This window comes from Xiphophorus couchianus, chromosome 20, assembly GCF_001444195.1.
Source record: "Xiphophorus couchianus chromosome 20, X_couchianus-1.0, whole genome shotgun sequence".
Classification (NCBI taxonomy): domain Eukaryota; kingdom Metazoa; phylum Chordata; class Actinopteri; order Cyprinodontiformes; family Poeciliidae; genus Xiphophorus; species Xiphophorus couchianus.
The window spans coordinates 19453077-19478871 of record NC_040247.1 but is presented as its reverse complement, the minus strand read 5'-3'; the positions used below and the strand labels follow the sequence as shown (position 1 = coordinate 19478871).

Sequence of the window (25795 nt, the reverse complement as noted above, 5' to 3'; positions counted from 1 at the left end):
AATCACCAGAATCTCTCTTGGTTATCTGCAGAACATTTCTGCTCATCCAAACATTACTTCTGTATGAGTCACACAAAGATGCATCACAGAACTTCCTGAACGTTTTCTGATTTATTCCGTTTTCTGAGTCTCTACCAGTCCCAGGCTCACGAGAGAACATCTGGACTGAATCATGTCCAAGCCGAAAAGCAAACTCAGGCATCACACAGATAACACAACGGCCTTGGTCATCAGTTACCGGTCTTGTAAATATGCACACACAATGTGCGCTGGCTTTTCTTACATAAAAGATCACGAGTTTTAAGGAACTTTCCTTCTTGCCTCCTGCCCAACATCAAACACACCGAGAGGCTGTTTAGGTTTCAAATCCAGTTTATCTCATTCCCAGATATTCAGAAACATTTTTTTTTAACTACAAATGGTCTCATGAAGGAATAAACAAAATCCTGACTATATTTTATTGTAAACATGTGCTAGGTGTATTTTCAAGTGGACACATTTTAAATTTTTTAAAGATTAGATGTTTGTGCACAAATGCAACAAAACAAATCAAAAAATAAATTTTTTTTATGAATAAGTGAATAAAAAGATTATGACTGCATAGCAAAATATACTTCCATTCTAAAGTGTTAGGGTTAAAAGTTAACATTAAAGAAAATGAAACATTAAAACATTACAGAAAACATTAAGCTTACATTACTGTGAGAAATGATGAAAAATAAAATGTACTTGGTATATAAAACAAGAGTGAGAATCCAGGAGGTGCTGTGTAGTTTGGCATCCTGACAGTTTCACACTGAGCAGCAACAACATCAGCAGAAGGAAGTCAGAGTCAGGTTAGAAGTCTATAAATGCACAGTACGAATTTTAAAAGCACTGCTGGATATGACACATCAGTAGGTAACCATTTATAAATCTGATTTAACAGAACAAAAACACATCCAGTGTCATGAAAATTAGCTCCCTTCTTGGAAATATTTTCTAAAAACTGCATATTTGGCTCAAAACTTCAGGCCCTGGTCAAAATGTTCTTCATTGCCAAGTCAAAAACAGTTTTAATTCTGTCATCTTTCTTTAAACCAACACTTGTTTCCATTAGTGCTGCGTCATAAACACACGACAACCACATCAGGGTGTTGTACCTTACATGACTTAACACTTTTAGCTATGACATCAACACAGTGTTGGCTAAAGGCGTCCCTCCTGGTGTGTTGACAATGAATGACCTGAAATACTCTCATTAAAAACAAGAACAAGTTTATTAACTGGTCTCTTGTGTAATGTCCTTCTATACTGAAACATGAAGTACTTTTTAATTGTTAGTGCTCATTTCCCCCCGATTTTGATAAATCTTGGGCAGAGATTTTCTTCAGTGGCAGTTTATAACCTAGTATGAAACATAAATAAGTGGGAATTGTCTTTTCATTTGTTTTCTAAAACAGAAAAGTAATAAGTAATTTTAAAATCACTTTACAACAGAAAACAGTCTTTGGTAGCCAGGCCTCTGAACCCCGCACATTGCTTTGGTGCAATTAAACCTCAAAACACATTGAAAACAGGCTGATTATGTGGAAAAAAGTGAGACTTGCACAACCACTGCATGGCTAACGAAGTGTGCATTGTCTGATGACACTTACTAAGAGAGGCATGCTGATGAATGCAAGTGCTCAAAGTAACGATACTGGATTAAAACACCAACCTGAATACTGCATCAGTTTAGGCACAACCAGTCTTCTGCCCCATCCACTGTGGTGAATTACAGGGAGACTACATCCGTGACAACGAGCTTTTACAACCTTGCCTAGGGTGTCGGTTTGTTGGGTCTCCAAGTCACTCTTTCACCTGACTTTCTACTCATCAATGGATGCATCAAAAACATTTAAACCTATATATAAATTCAGTGAACAAAACTTTGAGCTGGAGACTTTGCCTTCGCTACTTTTGTAGAGATTACCTTTAAAGTAACAACTCCACTAAATTTGTACCTTCAAATAAACTGTAATGGGAACAGTAACACTAAATAAAATATGTCCTTAAAATGTTCCTAATTACAGAGATTTAAATATATAACCGCACACATGTTCAAAAATAAAGGTTCAATCACAATTGCTGAGAAAATCACTTCTTATGATGCTCTGATCAAAGAAACAAATTAAGACAATTGTGTATTGATCGGCTGATTTGTTTCTTTTTGTTTAGTCACTGTGTCAAAACCAAGATCTCTCACCATTTTCTATTATGACTATATTTATGGTCCAACCAATAGCTCTTTGGCCCCTGTACAACGGCTCTAACAAATTAAGAAATTAGCTGTTATGTTACAAAGAGAGGCACTAAGAAATTCCAGTTTTCCAACATCAGCAGAGAAAATCCCAAACAAATTTATACACAATTGGTATTTTTTCTTGCTCAGTTATTTTATGCTGTGATGTTGTAAATTATGTGCTGTATTTATTTTTTTTATTTTCCTTTTTTAACTAAATAAAGAGATGTAAGGAATTGTATTTTCTCCCACTTGTTGCTAAAGTTGATCACAATACAATCAGTACCATCACTTGTTAAAAATTAAAGACTTTCAGTAGTCTCTGATTCACCCTCGTCGACAAACGGCATGTATTTTCATATAAAATCTTTCATATATAAAAATATATATTTATAAAGAGCCTAACTACTGCTATCAAAGAATCTACATAAATATTTTATTTTCTTGGTTACATTTAAAAAAAAAAAATAAAAAAAAAGTCTGAATCTGCAGGTTAGACGTCAGAGACCCAGATATCAGTATTGATCAGGAAAAGCCTGATCGGTGTATCTCTAGTCCCTTCATCACCCTGAACCTCCTGTGTGGCACGGCAGATACCGTTGAGATGTTTGACTTTATTCATATAAAACTTTCATTTTTCAAATCTCCCAAGCAACAAGATCACATAAATACTTTGTAAACTTTAGACAGAATCTGTTAACCGCGCAGATCGACACAAAACAAAGCTCCCTCCTTGATGATGAGTTTTGGGCCGGGCCTCCCTCTAATCCTCGGTCACCTTGACCTTCACTCTGTGCCAGGCGTTGCTCAGCAGGCCTCTCAGGTTCCAGATGGGCGGGATTGAGTCCGGCTGCACGTTGTAGCTGTTATCCACCGCCTTGCAGATAATCTCCAGCTCGTCAGCGTCAGGAGGAAGTGGAGCAGTCAGCTCCCACAGCTTCCAGGCCCAGGCTCGACCCGGAGGAGGCGAAGGCTCGTCCGGTTGACCTTTGTCCCCGCTCCTCAGCTGAGCCACCTGCCATGTCTTCCCTCCATCCAGGGAGACGTCGACCCGCACTACCTCTCTGCCGCCGCCGCTCCATGCGTAGCCCTTGACGGTCAGCGTTTCGTCGCTGCGGTCGATCTCGGCTCCGTCTGCCGGGATGGTGATGGCGGACTGAACGGGCAGCTCCTGGATGGCCGGAGAGGACGCGTGGTCGACCTTGCTCCAGTCCGTCCCCGGGGAGAAGCCTTTGTAGTCGAGCTGCTGCCAGTGGCTGCTGCTCTCCTCTGTGCTGACCACGATCCGCCCCAGCCACTTCACGTTGCGCGCTCCCACCACACCCGGAACCACGACCCGCACCGGGAAGCCGTGATCAGCGGGAATATCCTCGCCGTTCATTTCATACGCCAGCAGCACGTCGCCGTCCTCGTTCATGGCCTTGTTGATGGGGATCGAGGTTCCATATGCTGACCCCGACACATCTTTATCCAGTCCTTCAAAGTGAACGTGGCGGGCCCATTTGGCCACTTCTGGGCCAAACCCAGCAGCCAGTAGAACGTCTCTGAGCCGCGCTCCGCTCCATTTGGCATTCCCAATAGCAGAAATGCCCCAGTTCAGTCCTTTCACCTGCTTTACCTTGTTCATGTCACTGCGGCGGTTCCCGGCGCACTGCAGCGTAGCCGTGACGGTGTGTTTGGGGAACCGGGTCTTCAAATCCTTTAACGACAGAGTCAGCGCTCCCTTGGGCAGGCCCTCCACCTGGAGGCGATATGAAACCGGGTCCACCTGAGGAACCGGCAGGTGGTTCCGCTTGAAGAACAACACATGGGGAGTGATGTAGTTCTCCGTCAGGATCTCAGGAGGAGGCTCGGCATTGAAAGGCTTCTTGCTGTTGACCCGGAGCACCGGGTGGCGTTCGGGGTCCGAAGAGTAGGGGTCCGACGCTTTGGCATTGTGCTGCTTCTTCAGGTCCTCTACACTCAGCTCACCAACCTTTGTATTAACAGAAGGTTACATTAAAGCTGCAGTACGTAACTTTAATAAAAAATTATTTTTACATATTTGTTCAAACTGTCTCCATGTTGTGACAGTTTGTTATGAGACAGATAATCTGTGAGATCATTCTCCTCCAGCTCCTCCCTGAGCTGCTACTGCAGTCTGAAGAAATGCACAACTCCCGACCAAAAACAACCAATCAGAGTCAGGAGGAGGGTCTTAGCGTTGTCAATCAACTGACAGAGAAACAATTTAATGATGCAAAAAAAAAAAAAACATTTATCCACCATCATCGGTGGCCAAGCTAACTGGCCTGAGTAATCACAACATGCTATGCTAGCTGCAACGCAAAGGGAATCGAGGGAAGGGAGCATGAGCAGCACTACAAGGAGGGTGATTGACAGCCCTAAGGCCCTCCTCCTCACTCTAATTTTTTGTTTCTACATAAGGAGAAGCAGGGAAAAGGCAGAGGAGCTCAATTTTTTTCACAGATTATCTCTTTCGTATCATACCTTCATGACATAGTGACGGTTTTAACAACTACAGGAACCAACAGGCATTTCAGGTGAACTTCCCCTCTAACTGGCACAAACAGATGCTCCAACTCCAAGCAACAGATTTTGACATCAATTTTTAATTTTTTAAACAGAGGCATTATGTGAGATCAACTTTTTTGATGTATATATATATATATATATATATATGATGTATATATGATGTTATAATGTTATTTCTTCATGAAAATCACACCCCGACTGGCTTTGTTTCATTCATGCATGTTTGAGAATTCATCGAATCTTTGCTGCCTTATGACGCAAAGTCAAATTTATTTCAAGTTATTTTTGATATATGCAACTTTTTCGTAACATTACTTGAAAATATACCCTCTTTAGTGGAGTTTGCAGGTTTCTGCACTTTCATTTTTCATTCAAATATATTTTCTTCACTAAATAGAAAATGGTTATAAAGTTATTTCTGATAAATGTCAAATTAGTCATTGTTGGGTCTGGCCTACAGTACTGGTCAGATGTTTCCATACAATCAGCATGGCTCTGAGTGTCATTAATTTTGGTATGTTACTGAAGGAATTGAACAATTTTGTCATTTTGATGGCTCAATTAACTTTGTAAACATGACTAGGAACACAAGTCTGAATTTACTGTGAATTCTGCTTCATTCACAAACTTTCAGCAAATTAGTTTTGATCATATTAACAGACCTAAAGCAAGATTGGTCTGATTTAATGTCAAATAGTGAGAAAGAAAGTTGTGACTTTTCAGACAGGTTCTGTAAATATCTGGTCTAAACTGTATTTATTTGAAAATGTATGTATAATTTTTTCTGTATAGATTGACAAAATTATGCCTTTTAAAACTGACAATTTTGTTGCATGATCACTGCACCTGCATGGTTTTAAAGTAAAATTAAGTTTCAAATAATCTGTGGCATTTTAAATTTTGAAAAGAAAACCAACACAGATGTGTCTAACCTTATATTGTGAGAGGATCTCCAATACATACTCCTGGTCATGAACAGCATACAGGGCCCAGAAAGGTTCAAGGGCACCACCTGCTGCTAGCAAGATTTTATTCCCACCAGGGTGCATCGGCACAAACTCGGTGATGTCATAGACGCCTCCCTTGTACGTGACCCACACGCCGTCTTCCAGAGAGCGGTGCTTGGAGATTTCATCGTGGCTGAAGACAGGAAGAGAGGAGCGCTTCTCTGTGGTGGGCAAGCCAGCGTCTGCTTGCTCAACCTGAACAGGGACAGAGCCGACATCACTTTCCTTAAAAGTGATACAAACGCTCAGAAATGTCAGCTTGGACTTGACGAGCTGCTAATTTCAGTACATAGTGACGCACACTGGTAATATCTAACATGTAAATCTATACTGAAACACATTTCATGTTTAAATTTACTTGCAAACTAAATGTACTTTTAACTTTACTAGCCAAGACCATTTGCATAAGTGGTTCATAGTAAAACATATGGCTGAAAAATGTTTCACAATATATATAAGGATATTAGATTTTTGTTTTAAATATCTGAAATAGTGTCAAACTTATCCACAGTTTCCCCTCGAGCTTTTGTACTTCTTGTCTCCTTTCACTCCACACCGTTGTTTTATTTTTAAGCAGTTATGAGGCACAGTGGCAAAACCTTTAACTGCTGCTGTGCCAGTTACTCAACAGCTTGTTGCTAGGCAACCAAAGAGTGAGTGAGTTAGTTGAAGCCACGCACTTTGCTTAGCAAGCCATGAGAGGGGTTGGAGTGACATTCAGTGAAATTATTGAAAGTTATATTAGATGTATTATCTATTGATATTAACCACTTGTTTGTTCTTATAGACTGTTATTGACGTACTGCTAATACTAATGCTGAGTCAATCACAACTACATGATCACTTTAGTCTTCAAGCAGATTCAAACTTGAGAGTGATTAATGTTTCATCTACTTCTCTGAAACTGTCATAATCCCTGAAGGAACACAAGGTAAACGAGCACATTAACAAACGCATAATTTACCAGGATTAGTGATGCTACAACAAAAAGCTCTGTAAACAGAAAAGCTGTTCAGTTTACTATGAGGAAAATTTTGACCTCTTTGAATCGTTACAATGCACAAGTTTTCCCATTTCTAGACATCTTTAACCTTTAGGCCAAAATTCTACTTTACATACACAAAATTTCAGCATAAATCTGTAACAAGTATTTTAACAGTGAGCAGGCTTTAAATATGGAAAACACAGCCCAGAATGGAGCAAGGAAAGAAAGAAAAATGGAAAGAAAGAAGGCAAGACATGAGGAAAGGGAGAGAACAAAGAAGGACGCAAAGAACAAAGGAAGGAGACAAGAAAAGACAGCAGAGAGAATATAAGGATAAAAAAAAAATCAATAATAGCCAGGAAGGGAAAGAGAAAGAAGAAAACAAAGACATTAAACAAAAGAAGCAAAGTATAAAGAAGATTGGAAGGTCACATAGAATAAGGTATAGAAAGATAGAAGAGAGAAAAGAATTTACAATAATAAGAAAAAAGGTGGATAAGATGAGGAGGAAAGACTCAGGAAAGCAAAGAAAAAATTGAAAGAAGGGAGGACACAAGGAATGAAACAGTATGGCAAAGAATAAAATCTGAAAATACAAACTTTTAAAAAAAACAAAAAACTATATTTCAGCAATAGCACACCTTCCTAGGCTTTAACAGATTGTGCACAAACCCTGTGAGAGTGTTTACTATCTAGCTGGGCAGCAGATAAAAACATGGTTAAAATGATTTAACCAAAAAACAGACAAGTGGACTGGTGAAAGTCCCACCAAGAAATCTGCTGGTGATCAGGCCAATTTTCAGCCTGATCAAATCTGATCAGTGGATGCACACCTTGATCCTCGTCTGAATCCATCACAAATAAGAGCCAGTAGTTTATGCTAAAAAACAGTCTTCAGTGTAGAAGTTATTATTGACAGAAAAGCAGGGTTTTTTTTTTTTTGCTGCAAATCTTGTCAGGAAAAAACACAGTATGTGTAAAAATAAATGTAAAAGGAAAATATATCAACTACAAAGACGCGCCAGCATCCATCACTTCAGTCAGGGCAAAACTTTTAAATGAGTATTAAAACAGCAGATAACAGGAAGGTTAGATGTATTGTCTTTGTGCATGGAGCTAGGATATTCTCCCCACGTGTGTGTGGGTTCTCTCTGGATACTCCAGCTTCCTTCAAAAACATGCATGTTAATTGATTCATTGGTTGCTCTGAATGTAATGAGAGTGTTGTTTATCCTGAGTGTCTATTGCCTGGAGAGGGACAAGCAATGGACAGATGGAAGACAAATTAGAAATAATTAATGACCTCTAATGGCAGAAAAGCTCGGAAAAAAACTGTGAATGCAAAACCTGGTACCAACCACAAAACAAATTGTTTTTTTAAGCTACTGTACAACGCATTTCTGACCTCTTGGTAGAGTAGACCATAGGTCAGTACAGCCCCGGTACCAGTCAGCACCCCAGCAACAATACGTTTCCAGTTGGCACTCCAGTTGGCACGCTGGTATGATCTCTGATCCTCCCTGCTGCTGCTACAGAGACGAACTGCACGAGATGCAAAACAAGGAGCCGCCTGATACCTAATAAAAAAAATAACAAAAATACAATATGTCTCAATAAGGATTGAACTAGCCTCTCCTATTACTTATACTTGATTTTAAAAAATGTATGTGTAAAGCCACATTTTACAAAGCCAAGATAAAATGTAATGAAAACAGCTGACCGCAGGGTTGCTGCTGCATACCTTAGAGTGCCGACGGCACCAAGTCGAGTCAGGCTCTGGCAGTGCCTGAGAAGCAGCATTGCATTGATGTCCTGAGAAAACATTCAATTAATTAAGTTCAGAGAAAAAACAAGATACACACTCACATAATATCCTTTGTTTTAGAGAATTATATATAATCTCTGCTCAGCTCAAAACAATCTCATTTAAAGATTTTACACAAAATGATCTCCACTGGGAAGAAGAACTGTCCACAACACAGAGAAGTTTGAAGATGATTGAGTTTTCTCGTGATGCAATAGTCAACCAAGCAGGAGTAAAAAAAAGATGAAAGCGTAGTGTTTGACTTTAAACCTTTACACTTGCGTACACAACGTTCGGTTTTGAACGTTTGGTTTTCAAATCAGCATTTAAATTCTGACTAAGGCTTTGCTCAGGAACACTTTATTCACCTTTTCAGCAAAAATGTGCTTTTATTATCAATCAAACTGAACCTTTAAACCTTTACCTCCTACTAACCTGACCAATCAGCTGTTACCTTAACCAGCTAGACGAGCCAACCAGCTGAAGGGGAGTGAGCAGCAAAGACAGAGGAAGCGTTATGCACATAATTTACAGTAAACAAAACGGGACTACACAAACTAGTAACTCTAATTTAATTTGTACTTTAACATCCATAATAAAGTGAACAGAGCCGTTTTAAGATTAAAAAAAAAAATCTGTGGCGAACAGGAGGAATGAACCTGTTTTCCTGCTTTTCTCTGGAACTGGAAGCACAAACTTTGTGAAAACCAGCACTCTCTCTTTAGGCTCATAAAGCAGATAAAAGAGAAGCTCTGCTTTATCAGTCAGTCACACATGTCTTATCACTGTCTGCAAGGCCTGTTAAGATTAGACAGGGTTATCTTGAAGCAGTTTTCACTGAGATAACACATCCGTCTGCAACTTTATACCTGGAAAACTATATTCTTTTTACAGCAAGCATGATAATGTGCAGCTACCTGTTATTACCCACATTGTGAACCTCAGAAAGACTAAAAGGTGAAGGCTGAACACTGACTGATCCAGTTCATCTACATGCCTGTTAATGCCCAGCGAACATTCAGAACTGTAATGATTAAGGACATTAAAATTACTCAACAATAATAGGTTAGGAAAATCCTTCAGTTTCTTTGCAACAACATGTGCAGACTCTCAGATGATCTCTTAATAAGTGGTGCAGATTGTTTGGAAAGTCTTTAATGGCATATCAACTTGTTTAGTAAAATTTTAAAAAAAGATTTGGTAACAGCATGCATTCAGTGAAGATATAAGAAGGAAGATTATGGATTTACAAAGTCAGAAAAGTATTTTTCAGCTATTTTTAAACACAGCTGGACAATAAATCAATAACATATATTGCAATAAACACACAATGAATATCAATAGAAAATACATCTGACACAATGTTCACTATTTTCACTGAACTCCAATCCAGAACTGCACAGCATTCTGGGGGATGTAGGCAGAGGGAAAACTTTAGCTGCTCAACCCCTCGTGGTGAGCTAAGCTAGGTGGGTGGCTTCAACTAACTCACCCGCTCTTTGGTTACCTAGCAACAACCTGTTGAGTAACTTGTGGTTACCTAGCAACAAGCTGTTGAGTAACTTAGAGCAGCAGTTTCAGGTTTTGCCACTTTGTCTCATAAGTCTTTAAAAATAGAAAGAACGCCGGTGAGTGAAAGGTGAAACTGAGTACAACAGCTCGATGGAAAATGTTGGATAAAAAAGGAAAGGTCATGCCAAAGGTTTGGAAGCAAGTCGGATATTTAAAACAAAACAACTAATCAATAATTATCAATATCGACTGATATAACATGCTTGTATCGTGCGGTGTTTTTCAGCCATATCATCCAGCCCCATTTCTAAATAACTATGACACCACAGAGAGGCTAGTCCTGACAAAAAACAGTAGCTCCTTCACAACAAAGATGATCAACACTTTTAGGCTCTCATGGAAAAACCAAAAGTTTTCAAGACAAGTCAAATATTGATGTATTTAAACAACATGACAAGAAAAATTTGACTTTCAAAGCAAAGAACACTACTTATATGGTAGTGGTTACATAAAGTAACCTTAACCTCAACCTTGCTGGGTATTCAATGAACTCTTCCAATTCTGCAGAGAAGATTGATCAAATATCCAGCCATATTTAAGCCACAAGCACGTTAATGGCTGCAAAAAATGTGTTTTGCTCTGCAACTTCCAACAAGACATTTAATGGGCTGAGTGGAGGAGATACTTGCCTGATCCTGCCAGACAGCTTGTTCCGCTACCGACTCTTGTTTGGTGTGATTTTTTTAAATGACTAAAGTTAGCAGCACTGCGGTTGAGGTCAGAACTGCAAGAAAGCAATGCAATCATCTTTCCTCCCCAATTCTGGAGGTTTGAGATAAATCCGCCTCTGTGGGAGGTGTTAGGATATAATTGAGATTTCCGCTGGTTACAAAATCATATCCAGACATCTCTATGGACTGAGATTGCCTCCAGTGATGAAGAGCCTTGTTTCTGTCAATGTCTAGTCAGCCCACATCATCACACTGCCTCTACCAAAAGCTGCTTGGCATTGACGGAGAGGATGTCAGACATTACTCTCCTGTTTATTACCAAGAAGCATTGTTGTTAAAAACACAAATGTACTGATTAGTATATCAAGAATTTTAAACTTGTGTGTTTTTTGTTAATTTGTGTATCTTGAGCAGAATATTATTGAATATATAACAGCAACAATCACAGCAACACGCCTCAGCTGTGCGTACACTGATTAATTTTGGAGCATTATTTTAACTACAAACTGCCTCAAACCAAATAAATATCAATACAAATATGAACTGTCTGCATTGATGATTTCTCTTTTGCTAATCATAAATATAAACCAGGCGGTTCCTGGTTTGGAGATGGAGAGTAAACATCCTCACTGACATAGCTAACTAAGCTAACGTTAAAACTAGCCGCTTCATCCTTGCCGTTAACCAAACGGCTAACTCCAGCTTCCTCCACCCACAGCGGGACACTCACTGCTCAGTGGTCAGCCTGTCGCCTGCTTCTTCACAGATGTTTTCCACGAAGCTCCACCGAAGTGACCCCTTCTTCTCAGACTGAGCGTTTCATGAACACTAAAAGCGAAGCACGAGGAGGCTTAGATACCGGTACAGCTGATCTCAGAACAGCCACGGCGCGCGGCGACTTGGCACAGACTGATTAATGACGCAGCCTGAGAACACCGGTAAAACTGACCCCAGATCAGCTATAACGCTGTGCCTTGTAAAATACAGGTAGCATGAATGAGGTGGCAAGTTTTTTGGCACAGCTGATCCCAGAGCGGTTCTAATTGAGCAGACTCTTCTGTTTTACATAAAACAAAACATTTTAATTTTGTTTTATTCCCCAGAATAAGTATGTATGACTTTGTGATGATACAAGGCTGAGAAAGTAGGGCACTTATTTTAGCGCTTATTACTGTGTAGAGCCAACTTATTCTGGCTAGCTCCCATATTTATATTTATATTTATAAACAATATCTATATCTTTTGCTACAACCCCTTATAGTCCATACATACATAGTCTTGTACACCTGTAAATAAATATTTATATCTCGTAGAGCACTTCTGGATAGATGCAAACTACATCTCGTTGCTTGTACTTGTGACAGTGCAATGACAATAAAGTTGAATTCTATTCTATTCTATTATTAAATAAGGTGACATTAATATAAAAGATTAGAATAGATCATATCACACATATTTGTTTATCCTATATGCAAATATGCAACCTATATGCAACGTACTCAACACAGATGAGTAGGTTTCTGGAAATACTCATCATGTACCACAACATATATAACATATTTACCTGGAAAAGAGGTAAAGATGTCAGACATGACTCTGCTGTTCAACCCACAAATGTAATTTTTCTTACAGAGAAAGCACATTTTTTAAGAAAAAGTAGATAAAAAAAACCCTCCATGAACTTTAAACTGCAGCATGCAACTCTAACTTTTTCTTAACTTCTTATATTTTAAGCATGCTACATGCATTGATGTCCATTTGATTGAGACAGAGACAAAATGGAGGAAATAATTACAAAATAAATAAATAAATAAAGCCTATACATTCGTACCTTTTAACTTTTATGCATAACCACAATTTTCTATGTGTTTAATTGGGTTTGCACTCCACAAATCTGGTCTTTATGCAGATTGGAAGGAAAGAAACCATACCTGACAGAAATCCCAGTTGTGTTTGTAATTTTCCGAATCACGGGAGACACAGAAAAACTGAGTGAGGAAAAGGTGCATCTAAAATGTAACCTTTTCATCTACAATCATACAACTATGTGTGGAGGAAAACCTACATAGTGAGTAGTGGCAATAGCATGCTGTGAGAAGATTTTTTATTTTTTAAACAAGGACAAGAAACCTGGTCAGGATTGACCGGAAGATTGATGGAGATAAATGCAGAGTTAGAAAACCTGTCAGAGGTTGTAAAAGACTTGAGACTGAGATGGAAGTTCACCTTCTGGCACAAAGGTAACAAAGAAGCTGCAGGACATCATTGTCAGTCATCGTCAGTCGTTGTCAGTCCTGAAGCAGAAAAACAACCTTAAGCATAAAGTTGGAGCTCTATGAAGGTTCAAACGGCGGCAGCAGCTTAACTGCAGCCTTCAGTCTGATAGTAAAGTTATCAATGCCAGAACGGCCCAGTCAAAGCACAGACCTAAATCCAGTTGAAAATCTATGGCAAGACTTGAAAACTTTTGTTTACAGACACTCCATTTCCAATCTGGCTGAGTTTCAGCTACTTTGCAAAAAAAATAAATTAAAACTGGCAACATTTCAGTCAAAGCTGGTAGAAACTAACACCTGTTGCTACAGCAACAAAGAAGTTGCTTCAAACCACCGCAGGTCATATTCTTCAGATTTGTACATGAAAAAGGTGAAAATCACATATTATTTTCCTTTTATCACATAAAATCACAGTAAAATATATTTAGGTTTGGAGTTGTAATGTGACTAAATAAAATATATAAAAGTTTTTGTTCACAGAGAAAGCTCTCTGAGATAAAAACTTTAAAAACTTTAACCTAACCACATGGAGCAGCTCCCGCAGATCAGCTGCAATATTGTAATTTCTTAGCATAATAGCAGAAAGGATTAACTGGATTTATTACATTAATCTCAACTTACATAAAAAGACAGAAAAGAGTAGCAGTGAAAAGCAGTTTGAAACACAATTATTTACTATTACAGTATTTATAAAATAAAAAATGTACCTAAGATAAATATTCATACTATGAAAGGAGGTCATAAATTTGTTTTATTACCACTAAACCAACATATCCCGCTGTCTCTGTGCCCTCTGTTTCAGGGCTCATTTCTGAAGGTTTAGTGATTTGGAATGACACACATCTGAGAAGAAAAAATGACAACTATGTGTGTCCAGATCGGACCGCGCTGTTGCGTAAACTGTGGCTCAGGGTTGCCTGTTTCCATTGTTTGACTTAGCCGGGCTAAGCTGTGCCACGTTTGATGAACCCAGTCAAAACAGGTCTGAAGACTGTTGACATGGCAACAGGGGATTCGCCAGACGGCGCTCTGATTTACTGTTCTCTATGAATAAAGGTGGCAGCGAGCTCACTGATTGATTTTAAAGCCTAAAATGTTGGTCTGTTTGCAATATGGTCAATAAAAGCGTCAGTTTTCCCCTCAGGTGGTGGTCTGCTGTCTCTCAGCTGAGAGACACATGATTTGACTGCTGGGAGAAAACATGAAGACTTTGTTTCTTAGATCTTAACCCAAATTATTCCTCTGTGATTTTACAGCAAATTGGATTGTTTGTGTTTTTCTTCTGTGACTCGCAGTTTAGTTACAATACCGGGAAAGAATATTCATAACACTTGAAGTGTTTCACATTTCTAAACTATAAAGTAAACACAAACCCAAAGAGCAGCAAACATTTCACTTCAGTCTCCTGAGTCAATACTCTGTAGGTTTATCTTTCACACAGTCACAGCTTTAAGTCTTTTGCTTTGTGTCTCTAGCAGCTTGGCACATCTTACCGATTATTTTTTGCAAAATACCAGAAGCTCATGCAAATTAGATGAAAAGCCTCTATGAACTTAGAAATGCAACCTGCAGTTGTAAAGTTTAGATATTAATTAAATATATTGTAGAAAATTATGTATCTCTTTACAAGCACCGAGGCAGAAAATGATTTATTTAACTAAATAATTACATAACATTTATGGCCACATTTGGCCTTGTTGCTTATATCTTTGCTCTTGTCAATTCTTGGAGTGTAAATGTACAAATGATCTGGCATTTGCTGGTTTTAAATTAATTATAAAGTAGCCTAAAAAGCCAAATATTAATATGGCTGAAAGTAATGTTTTTCTTCTGTACTATTTCCTTTCTAAAACTAAAGGAAACTAAAATATTTAGCATATTAGAGGGAATTAATAATTACACCCATAATCCATGAATTAAATTATTATTGATAAGTTCATTTATCTCAGTAACTCCATCACAAAGTGAAACAGGCGATAGAAATAAATTGCACAAACTGATATTTTTAAGCATTTATTAGAGTTAAGTATGATAATAATTAGCAGTAAAGCTAATGAAAACACATTTAAGACTAAAATATTATATCAGACCAATAAATAAAATGAAGACAGAAAAGTGGGCTTACTGAAAAGTTATGTTTAGTTCCTGTTTATAGATTGCTATTTAGAAGGTAAAATGAGCCTTTTGAATACATTATTAAATATGATTGGATTTTCCAGAATAAACGAAAAAACAAACATTTATTTTTTTAAAAAAAAAAGTAATTATCTGAAAATTTCTGTACTTGTGCAGAATTATTTCTCATTCTCATTATCAGTCTCCACTGAAACTTGTTAAGAAGCAGAAGCTCTCCCACAGGGATTTTTTATTAGCTTCATATTTGTGCAGATAAATTTGGACAGTAATAAAATGCACCACTGATCCCGAGTGCCAATAAAATCCTGAGATATGAAGAAATCTTGTCATCTCTGATTAAAGATATTTTTTCTTTAACATCACAAACATTATGGATTTCTTTATAATTTACACAAAAACTTTTCGTCTTGTTATTGTTTTGTCTTTAATTTGTATTTATTTATTTTTTGCCCTACTACAGTTTGAAGAATCATAGAAACTTAAATAATTATTGACTGGTTTTAACAAGCTAATTTAAATTTGTAACATTTACTCTGGAGTTGTTTAAAAATCAGTCAACGTTCCTATAATAAACATCTTAATTTAAAAAAAAAAAAATTAATGAAGTGTACTGTGATTTTCTGTGAAACTTTATTCTTAATTTACTCATAACCATAAAGAAAGTAAAAATAAATACTTCTAACATGTCACTCCACAAACAACAAAATCAGCATGTTAGTTTCACATTTTTATCCAATTTACTAAAATAAATTAACTTTTTGATGGTATTCTAATTCATTGAGATGCAGCTATAAATAAAGGATGTACCAAAAAGCTAAAGATCAAATTAAGAGAAAATATGTTTATTTACAAATCATAATACATTTCTCCCATTGAGGTGTGTATTATTCCAATTTAGTCTATAAATATTAGTTTGTAAAGCACTCAGGTTACAAAATAGTTATATTTAAAGCTAGAATGGGTTCATTTTACCTTCAAAGTAAAATAAATAAATTATGCAGAGAAATGTCCCAACCTGCACATTAAAACCTGGGATTTAAACTATGACGGTACCTTCAACCATTTTCTCTTAGTCTCTTTGGCGCCCCCAAGTGGTGAAGTGCATAAGTGACCTGAAGCCAGGTTCTCATGATAATTACACAAGAGGCACAAATGTTTCCAGTGACAGGGAAAAGGGATTTGATTATATATCAACGGGACAAATAAAGAAATAACATATCTTAAACCTAAATTTTGAAAATGTTTTTTGATGGTTAGCAGAAAGTCTTGCTACTCTTAAACGAGCAATCCTTTAGCTCCAGATCAGACTAGTTGTTATAGTTAGAGTAGTTAGGGAAACAGTAAACTAACAAAGGAAATATGATTGCTAATATTGTATGAACAAGAGGGGGGCAGTGCACACAACTCCAATGTGATAAAAAGAAAGAAGAGTGAATGATTACCTGTTTCTGAAGAATCACAATAAATGGAAATAAACTAGTGCTCCAAAAATCTCCAAAGGCTCTAATTAGGGCAAAATTGGGATTTGTTTCAACTAACGACGGCTTGTAGCTGGAAAGGTTCTTATTTTTGCTCCTATTAAGACCTTTGGATAATTTTTGAGTCCTGATTATTTCTATTTATATTGTGTGAACAACGTAAAGAGTAGTCAACTATTTAGAAATTCTTACCACTAAACTGTGATATGAGGTAAACTGAGCAAACACAAAGAAATTATTCTTTCAGATGCAGATTTGACTCTTAAATGCACTAAAATACAAACTAGGACATACGGTAAACAAGTTTATTATTTTTTTAAAAAGCTTGGTGTGAGAATTTAAATACAACGTTCTGAAAAACTGGACACAGCAGGACTGAACCGTGAGTGTCAGCATTACAAATAAAATATCCACACAGCACATTAAACATGTTGCTCCAGGATTTAGTCTGTTAAAGAGTCGCACTGAGGGTCACGGCTATTGTGAGTCCTTTTCTTCTTGGCCTTTCACTGCTGTGTCATCTTAGCAGCTTCAGCTTTGATCAGTGAGATGAGCTCCAGGTTTATTAGGAAGACGAAGCGAAGGCCTGCGATCTGAAGAAACAAATTCATTAGAGATATTTCTCATTCAGCTTTAATTAAACATGACCTGGCAGTTCAGCCCCCTTCATGTTTATTACTCACCTGATGTGAATAAAACAACAACCTTAAAATAAAGTCACATTTTATTACAGTAGCATTTCACACTCATAAATCAGCTGCAGCTGAAGTTTGGAGATCAACTTCTTCGATTAACATTTTCACTGCCTGTGGTAGCAAAACAACCTGGGCGCTTATTTAGCCTTGTTTGTGACAATTAATCGTTTTAAAGAGATTCTTTCTCTAGTCTGCGTGTGTGTGTGTGTATATATATAATCTATGTATCCAATTATGGACTTTAAAATGTCAACAGACTTACTTGAATGGCATGTTCTCTTGTGTTTTCCATTTTGAAGAGTGGCTAAAACAAACTGGACCTCTGTTTTAAGTTGTCGTTATGTCCCATGGAAACAGGACAACATGGATTAATTAAATATATATAATCAATCCATTTTGTATAATATGGTGTATATTATGTAACTGAAGGATTTATCAGTCCATCCAGGATTTTGCGATTGTTTTTGTGATTTTTTTTGCAATGCGAATTGAAAATTGTTTAGAAATATTTGCAAGGAATTTTGTGAAATATGCACCTATAAATAAAGGAAAATGCAAATTTTTGTTATTTTCCATATTGATCACAACTATCACTTCATATCAAGTAAGGCAGAGGCAGAATTGTAGAAGAAGTAGAAAATACTGCCACCTGCAGGTGGGAGTTAGACGTCATTTAAACTCAATGTTTTTCACAGTTTTTGAGGAAAATCTGCTAGAAAACTCACAGTTATGCATGAAAAAAAATGCAGGGCTCTGTTGATTTTCCGTAAATCTCTATGATTGTGAAATACTTTATACTCATCTAGTAGCAATAAATCTGCAGGGCGCGGTGTAAGGCTCTTTACACACCTCCACCACTGAGTTGTTGTTTAGCTTCCACTTGTTGCCTGACAGCACCGGTCTGCCGTCGATGTAAATGGGTCGCCTGCCCTCGTTAGCTATGAAGAAGTCTCCATTATTCTTCAGTTTAATTATTCCTGTCAAGACAAACAGTCGCTGTTAGCTCTGTCACCATGACCTTTAAGAAAAAAAGTTATATTTTCACATCATTTATGTTCAAATCCACATTAAACAAATTATGCTCATATTTAGGTGCAGTATTTTTACCTGCAGCACAAATGACCATTGATCTTTTAACTTTTTTCCATTCTTTCTGTCGTTTCTAGCAACCAACAAACATTTTTATCGTTTCTGGTATAACAACAAGTAGAGATTACTCACCTTGCTTTCTGGATATTTTCCAAGCGGGTCCCTCTAGTGACAGATCTACATCTATCTGCTTGTCCTTCGTCGCTCTGCCCAGTGTAATCTGAACGAACACAGTTCTTAAGTCTCACAGCATAAGAACTTATAACAACAAGAGCTTTCAGAAACGTCTTCCCACCTCTCTTGATCTCATGAGGTATCGCACCATTCTTCCTCGTAACGCTGCCAGTGTCTGATTGTCGAAGTCGGGCATGCTCATCCCTGGACGTGAAGGACAAAAACGAGTTCTGTGCGTTTAGATTAATCAATGCAATTTAGCATTTACATCTTTCTTCTTCTTTGTAAAGGCAACCAAAACCCTTGAATGTGTAACTCTGTAACTTTACAATCAAAAAATTCAATGCATTTTATTGGGATTTTATGCGATAGACTAACACAAAGTATAATGGTTAAGAGAAAGAAAAATTATACATAGCTTTCAAAACTTTAACAAACTAAAGTCTGAAAAGTTGGATGAGCATTTTTAATCAAATTCAAAACTATATTTTATTTTATTTTTTATTTCCCACGATGATTTCTGAGACTTGTTTCTGGTTCTGCTGCTGGCTGGTCGCTCAAATGATACGTAATCAAAACTTCAGCTGATGCTGGCCTCACTTGGTGCATCTCCTTCCTTTCACTCCATCACTATGCTTTATTTTGATAGTTTTAAATATAAAATCTCACCAAAAGTCACCTACCTGTGATGCTGTCCACTAGAACCTGCCACCGAGGCAACTCCTGCTCCAGCTGCCTAATCTCCCGTTTCTGGTGACGGTCTGAAATCATCAGCTCTGAAGGGAAACAACAACGTAAACAACTTCACAAAGGAGAATCATCTCAACTACACACAGCTTTCCAAACATCTCAGTCATCTGCTTTCCGTTCAATATATAAAATATTAGAGTTCTCTTTAAATTTATAACAATCATTTTGACAGCAGGTGGGCTTTGAAGATGTAATGTGCAAAAACAAACTGGAATGAAGAACAGACAACAATGGGACCTAGGATATTCTCTAGAAATATAAATATTTTCATATTTTCTTTCTGTACTTTCCCAGACTTGGAACATGTTGAAATAAAACTCAGGAACCCTGAAAACAACTGAGTATCCAAGCACAGATCAGAGCAACATCAAAATATACAGAAGTTAATTACAAGAGAAGAAATGTACCAAAGCTAAAATTTCTGAATAGGGTCAAAACAAATATTGCGTTTGTGAGAACATGAGAGACGTACAATTGAACAAGCGAGGAACACAAAGCATCTGTCAATAGCTGCTGTCAGCAGAGAGGCGCAAATATTTACTTCCTTATCAAGAAAGTGAAGAAATGGCTTGGACTGACGTAACGTTAGACAAGAAAACCTTTGACAAAAACCAATATTTTACCTCTCCGGCTACAATGTTAGCTGAACTGAGCAGCTTACCGTGTTCCAACACCTCGTCTCTGCTGTCCCTGCATGAAAGCAAAAACAGCAGCTTTTAGTAGCAGAAGTAAAGCAGCACCCGGGGAAGTATATTACATTTAAAAAAGTCATTTTAATTTCTGCATTTAAAAACACACTCACTTTAATTTCACATCATCAACCATCTGCTCTGCATCAGAGAAGTTAAGGACTTGGTCACCTTTAGGAAGGGGCTGAACTGCAAGACCAAAATCAGACGATTTAGCTCGAGTGTTTCACTGAAATTAACAAGTTCTGATAATAATTCTCTTAGATTTATTATGTCTTAAGACATCATACTGTCCATTAAAATAATATCAGCGAAGACAACAGTTTGCATTGTTCCTTATTTGGTTAATGTCACAACTTTTCTACATCTGGCTCAGTTTGGACAGCGAAGCATCGCTGCATGAGTCGAGCAGAATCAACAACCAAGTGGAGATTTCATACAAATCTCCACTTAAAAACCAGAATTTGAACGTATTTGATCGAAATGATCGGCTGACCGAACTCACCGCTCTGGTCGTCTAGCAGGTAGTACTGCTTCAGCAGCTGCCAGTGAACCATCAGGCTCTTGGGGGTGCGAGAGGGGTGAAAGATGCCCGGGTGTTTGCTCAGAACCTCCTGGAAAACGTCCATTTTAGGCTGACTGGTCTGTTTAGAAAGAAGCGGCATGTGAATAAAACATAAAATCTAAAATCAGAAGCCTTTGTTTCTGCAGGTAAACAAATGATCAGCGGTTCTAATCTGTGAAAGATTGATTGGTTGCAGCCTGCAGGATCCATAATCTGACGGCTACGGCACGATTTTGCAAGTTTAACAATCACATAAATGTTACCTTAAAACTGCCAACATACGAGAACATTTCTACTGAAAAATGTTCATGTTTAATTAGCAAGAAATTCACTAAATTAACAAGAGATCCCTGCCAGGATTAGGAAATGTTGGCAGCCTTTTAAAGATCTCCCATCTGGAGATAAAGGCTTTTTATTCTGTAGAAAATACACACTGCTGTTAGTGTTTGTAATTGCACTGAATTAGTAAATGATTCAAACAGTTAAACTCAGTTTTCTTTACTTTTATACATCAAACTGGACACTGTTGTTTATTTTGAGGTTAACTAATAGAGGATAATAGAATATCTTGTGATGTACAAAACTTTTACATTTTGAGGTTTATAAAACAAACCTGTCTTGTAAAGTAGTAAATTTGACATAGAGTAGAAAAATGTTTTTTGTTTTATTTATAGATCCAGCCATCCCATAATCCAAATGGGTTTACTGCTATTTTGTTTTTCACTGATGCGGAGATAGAAATTGTTTCACTTTATTAAACGTTTTATTAAAGCCGTCACATTTTGAACTCATCCTGAAAGTGGAACACAATCTTTAGTTATTAATAGCTTCAACAGAGAAATAAGAATGGACTATAATCCAGCTAAGCAGGTCAGAGCTCCGTAATCAGAAATCTATTATGAAACTTCAAACACATTTCATATTCCTTAAGTTTCAGACAACCCAAAATAAAAACTGAGCAGTCACAAAACAAGTAATTTGTTACTTACAGAGCCAATCTTGGCCAGCAGCGCCTGTTCCCCCTGACTGAACAGAGCTTTGCTTTGGATTGCTGCGATTGCCTCTGGGTGAAGCTGCCGCATGGCCTGCCATGCCAACCTGATGGAAAGACGCAAAATCAGCAGCGTGCTTAGAAAAGTCCATGAGGAAGAAAGAATAAAAACACAGAGCCAAACAAAGCTCTTACTTGGAGATGACGGGGTCGTACAGCAAAGCGTACCACCTCTCTTTAATTTCCCTCAAGGTGAAGCGGCAGCTGAACTTCACCCCCAGATGAACTGAAGTTAGATCACTAGTCTGGAAACAAGGGACGACACACAGACATAATGATGAAGTGTTTCACTCACCAGTGTCACATCATAACAGAAAATTACTAAAAAAACAATCATACAGGAGAGCTTATTAGTTCTGAACAAAGTTTTTTGCGCTCACCTGCAGCACAGCATTTATTAGCAGAAGGTCATCTGTGGGTTTCCAGCGTCCCAGATCTTTAGTCATATTTAAAGGCTGCTTGGTTTTCTTCACTCTTTTGGGCAGAGGTGAGGGGTTTAACATCACGGCGAGAGGCGGAGTGAGAGCAGTTCCTGATTTTGTCACCTTAAAAAAAAAGAAAAATAAAAATACTTCAGTATGTAAATTTATTTCATAGTTTTAATTATGCTCTCTCTCTTGACAATCTAAAATTTTGTACCCTTTTCTTTTCTATAGGTGAAGGTTCACTGCCCAAACAGCGAATAGGCTCCATGACAGGAGGCCCTTTGACTCGACTGGACGACTTCACCAGGCTGCTCTCCACCAGCTCATCATCAAACTTCTTTCTTTTTATTGACCTTTGGTTGCAGAAACATTAATGAGAAATAGAAACATTCTTTTTAAATGTAGCATGATAGCATCATTTCTGTGTAACGTAACAGTACCTGGATGAACTTCTCCTCTTGGGAACACCGACTCCAAACGCTTGCGTTGCTGTCCTTTTCACATCTTTCACACCAAGCGACTCTTCATCCTCCGACCGGCTCTGAACACCAGACGCCCCCACTGATGCGCCGACCCCTGGGTCACCAGCCTGCATCTCTTCATTCACTGAAGGAAGCATATTGGAAATCTGATGCAGCATTTCGGTAAATACACTGTACTGTACTGCAGATGAGAGGATATTCGGAGTTTTCCCAATTTTGTGCTGAGCATTATTTTATAGTTGTAACTGTTTTCAGAATGAAATCTTTGCTAATTTTTATATCTTGGTGATTTATCCTCTTAAAGATGTTCTGTTTCTACACTGCATTTTATTCTTAATTCATATCCCTTGATTTTACAGATTTTTGTTGTCAAATCAAATAGAAAATTATATGTCCCATTGTGTATAAAATGAGTTTATGGCATTTAAATATCACAACATTCTTTTTTTCATTGACATTTTCCACCTTGCACAAACTTCTTCCGAATCGGAGTTGTAGATTTTAAACAAAGATTTTTTAGACAGGTTTTACATTTTTAGACCAATTTTTAAAAATGTGATTTATTTATTTATTTTTAGACAAATGTTTAATTCCCATTTAAAATGTAAAATAAACCATTTATGGTTATTTTATCAGAAGGACATTTCTGCCCTCGCTCCTATTAAATACAATTAATCTACAGCTGCAAAACCAGTTGAACTTGTTTGGTTGATTTATTCATTTTGTTTCATTGGTACTGCTGTTTTATGAAAAGAGAAAAAAAATCACAATGTTGATTTTTTATATTAATTTTTGTAAACTTTTGTAACAAGAGAATGAGATACTTTATTGTGCATATCAAGGCCAGTTGAGTAATTTCTACATTTAGCACACATTTGTAGCTTGATGACCGAAAAGGGGTCAAAAAACAAAACAAAAAAACATCCCCTGTAGTGTCGTTTTATTACGGGTAATTCCTATTTATTTTTGGTCAAAGTGATTATTACCAGTGTAAAAGGAATAAAGATTCCCATCTAGCTCTGGAGCCCCGACTTTCAACTTATCCTACACGGTGAAGTAATATTACAAATACAGGTCGGATAAGAATATATTTTATATAATTTGAAATTCTATACAAAGGAGTACCACTGTTTACAGTTTTTACACTGCAAATTCATATTTTGCAGATGAATGTTCAAACTAAGAACTGAAAACTAGCGAAATAACAAGAGTAGAAATTGCATATAAGTTGAAGGTGTCTTTTGTGAACTTATAGTTAATAACTTTTTATTCACAATAATTAATTGACGAGATGTTTGTAGCTTTGTACTTCCTTTGTTTACATGCGATGCTAGTTTGACGCCTTTTTCAGTTTTATTTTTTTTTTTTTTCAAATGTGGCGTAAAGTTACACAATAACATAAAAAACCAGAATGTTAACCGAGGACAACATTTAACAACAGTCTGTTTGGCTACACAACAAAAACACCATAGTGGTTCTTTTTAACGGATCATGTTAGCTAAGCTAACACAGTCATCGTGCGGCAACTAGCGCTTCTTTCCAAGCTAGGAAGGCTAGCTCTGCTATCCTATCACTCACCTTTTATATGTAGCTCGGTGTCAGTCCCTTATAAATCCCAAGTTCAATTTATTCTTAATTAATTCTCTTTTTCAGAACTACCTTGAAACATTTAACGTCCAACTAGTTAGCATTAGCCGCTCGGCTACATTCATGTTTTCTTCCTGGTTTTCTATTTGGAGAAACGGTTTGGCAAACAGCCTTACGATGCACTACCGCCACCTTGCGGACCGGACCGAAACAGACCCGGGCTGCTTTATGGTTTCACAATACACATAATAAATGTTTGTGTAATTTGTTGTAAAATAATAAAAATATATGTATATATAAACATGAAAGTTATATTTGTTGTAAGTTGGCTAAATTTTGTTTCCAAATGGTTCGAAACCCTCTTTATTTTATTCCTCAAGATATTTTCCAGTGTTTTTACTCTTTTACTTAATTTTTTATTTTTAAGTAAAAAAATCACATTTTTGTACTTCTCCTTCTCAAAAACAAATTAAAGTAGTAGTAGAATTAAAGTACACAAAAAATATATTCTACATGAAAAGCATACATGAAAAATTGAAATAATTAGAACATGAGGGAATTAAAGAATAATAGAAAGGAAAATAGAAGTGAAATTGCATAGGACAAAACTCATGAAGAAATACAGGTTTAGCTTAAAAGACTTGAAAAAAACAAAAATAGGAGAAAGAGCAGTTATTTGCAAAAGTTTTAAAAATGACTTTGGAGAGTTAAAATGAAGAACAGTCTTGTTAAAAGATACTTATAATTACATACTCCCATGTGCCACAGTTAGTTTTTCAATGTGTTTTGTTATTTTACTGCAACGTCTCCTTATTTGAACAGGTTTTCAAGCGCCCATGTCTACGATTCATCACACAAAGCTGATTCAGCTGAATGTACTCATTTCTTGAGTACATTCCTGTTTTACTTTGTTCTCTCTATATTTGTATTGTTATAATCAAATTCTTCCTTCAATTGCGTTTGAAGGAAGGAAAATGTTCAAGTTGTACAGAAGAACGCTGCACTGATTGCAGGAAAACTTGGAGACAATAAATTAATAATTTCTTGAAGATTACCAGAGCAAACTGGAATGGCCAAAATCTATTGTCAAAGATCTGCAGAGATCCTTTTTTTATATATATATATACTTTTTGTACCCCACCAGGGAGTCTTTTGTGGGCTCTGGTGTCCCTTAATTTTTGAAAGTAGGCTGACATGCGGCAAATGTCGCCGGGTCCGGGAGTCGAACCTGCGACGAGGACTCAAGGCCTCTAAACATGGGTCGCGCTAACCACTACGCCACCACAGCACGCCCCTGCAGACATCATTTTAAGCAATGCCATTAAGCATAAAATTTTCAAGTCTGAGTAAAATATTGCCATAGCTATTTTTGTACTGTTTTACTGCATCAATGGAAGGAAGTACAGCTTTAGCATATATTGTTAAAGTATGCATATGTCACTTGGTTTTTACATAAAACCTTCAGATTCAAATAAAACATGTCAAATGTTTGGTTTAGACTTGGCGCAAACACTTTTTAAGATTCAAAAACAAAATCCCAAGTTTTTCATTTTGAAATAGG

At 37.2% G+C, this 25795-nt stretch overlaps 2 protein-coding genes across 3 annotated transcripts; both read right to left on the bottom strand.

The window, feature by feature from the left end:
- Positions 1-354: 354 nt before the first annotated feature.
- suox (sulfite oxidase) lies at positions 355-11752 on the bottom strand. 2 transcript variants are annotated; one of them, XM_028002351.1, is made up of 5 exons: positions 11568-11752; positions 8532-8602; positions 8196-8367; positions 5731-6000; positions 355-4238 (listed from the first exon to the last, which is right to left on the bottom strand). In XM_028002351.1, exons 2-5 carry the CDS (start codon positions 8588-8590, stop codon positions 3027-3029), a joined length of 1713 nt encoding a protein of 570 aa, XP_027858152.1. In that variant the 5' UTR covers positions 8591-8602; positions 11568-11752; the 3' UTR covers positions 355-3026. The 2 variants fall into 2 exon arrangements, with proteins under 2 accessions (XP_027858152.1, XP_027858153.1); XM_028002352.1 differs by lacking the exon at positions 11568-11752 and adding an exon at positions 8730-9311.
- A 5259-nt stretch (positions 11753-17011) lies between these two features.
- mcrs1 (microspherule protein 1) lies at positions 17012-24399 on the bottom strand. Its single transcript, XM_028003812.1, has 14 exons — positions 24226-24399; positions 22606-22771; positions 22380-22518; positions 22121-22285; positions 21876-21985; positions 21679-21787; positions 20630-20768; positions 20238-20313; positions 20097-20125; positions 19369-19461; positions 18807-18889; positions 18644-18731; positions 18272-18399; positions 17012-17320 (listed from the first exon to the last, which is right to left on the bottom strand). The coding sequence occupies exons 2-14, from the start codon at positions 22758-22760 to the stop codon at positions 17234-17236; spliced, it is 1401 nt and encodes a 466-aa protein (XP_027859613.1). The 5' UTR covers positions 22761-22771; positions 24226-24399; the 3' UTR covers positions 17012-17233.
- Between the last annotated feature and the right edge of the window lie 1396 nt (positions 24400-25795).

What these genes read in the sequence shown, in the direction of transcription:
- suox (XM_028002351.1), bottom strand. Translation starts at nt 8,590, where the DNA reads ATGCTGCTTCTCAGGCACTGCCAGAGCCTGACTCGACTTGGTGCCGTC. An exon ending in ATGGTCTACTCTACCAAGAG is followed by an intron (nt 6,001 to 8,195) that starts GTCAGAAATGCG and finishes GTCCCTGTTCAG; the next exon opens with GTTGAGCAAGCAGACGCTGG. An exon ending in AGATCCTCTCACAATATAAG is followed by an intron (nt 4,239 to 5,730) that starts GTTAGACACATC and finishes GTTAATACAAAG; the next exon opens with GTTGGTGAGCTGAGTGTAGA.
- mcrs1 (XM_028003812.1), bottom strand. Translation starts at nt 22,760, where the DNA reads ATGCAGGCTGGTGACCCAGGGGTCGGCGCATCAGTGGGGGCGTCTGGT. An exon ending in CACCTATAGAAAAGAAAAGG is followed by an intron (nt 22,286 to 22,379) that starts GTACAAAATTTT and finishes TTTTTTTTTAAG; the next exon opens with GTGACAAAATCAGGAACTGC. An exon ending in ACCTCATGAGATCAAGAGAG is followed by an intron (nt 18,732 to 18,806) that starts GTGGGAAGACGT and finishes GTGTTCGTTCAG; the next exon opens with ATTACACTGGGCAGAGCGAC.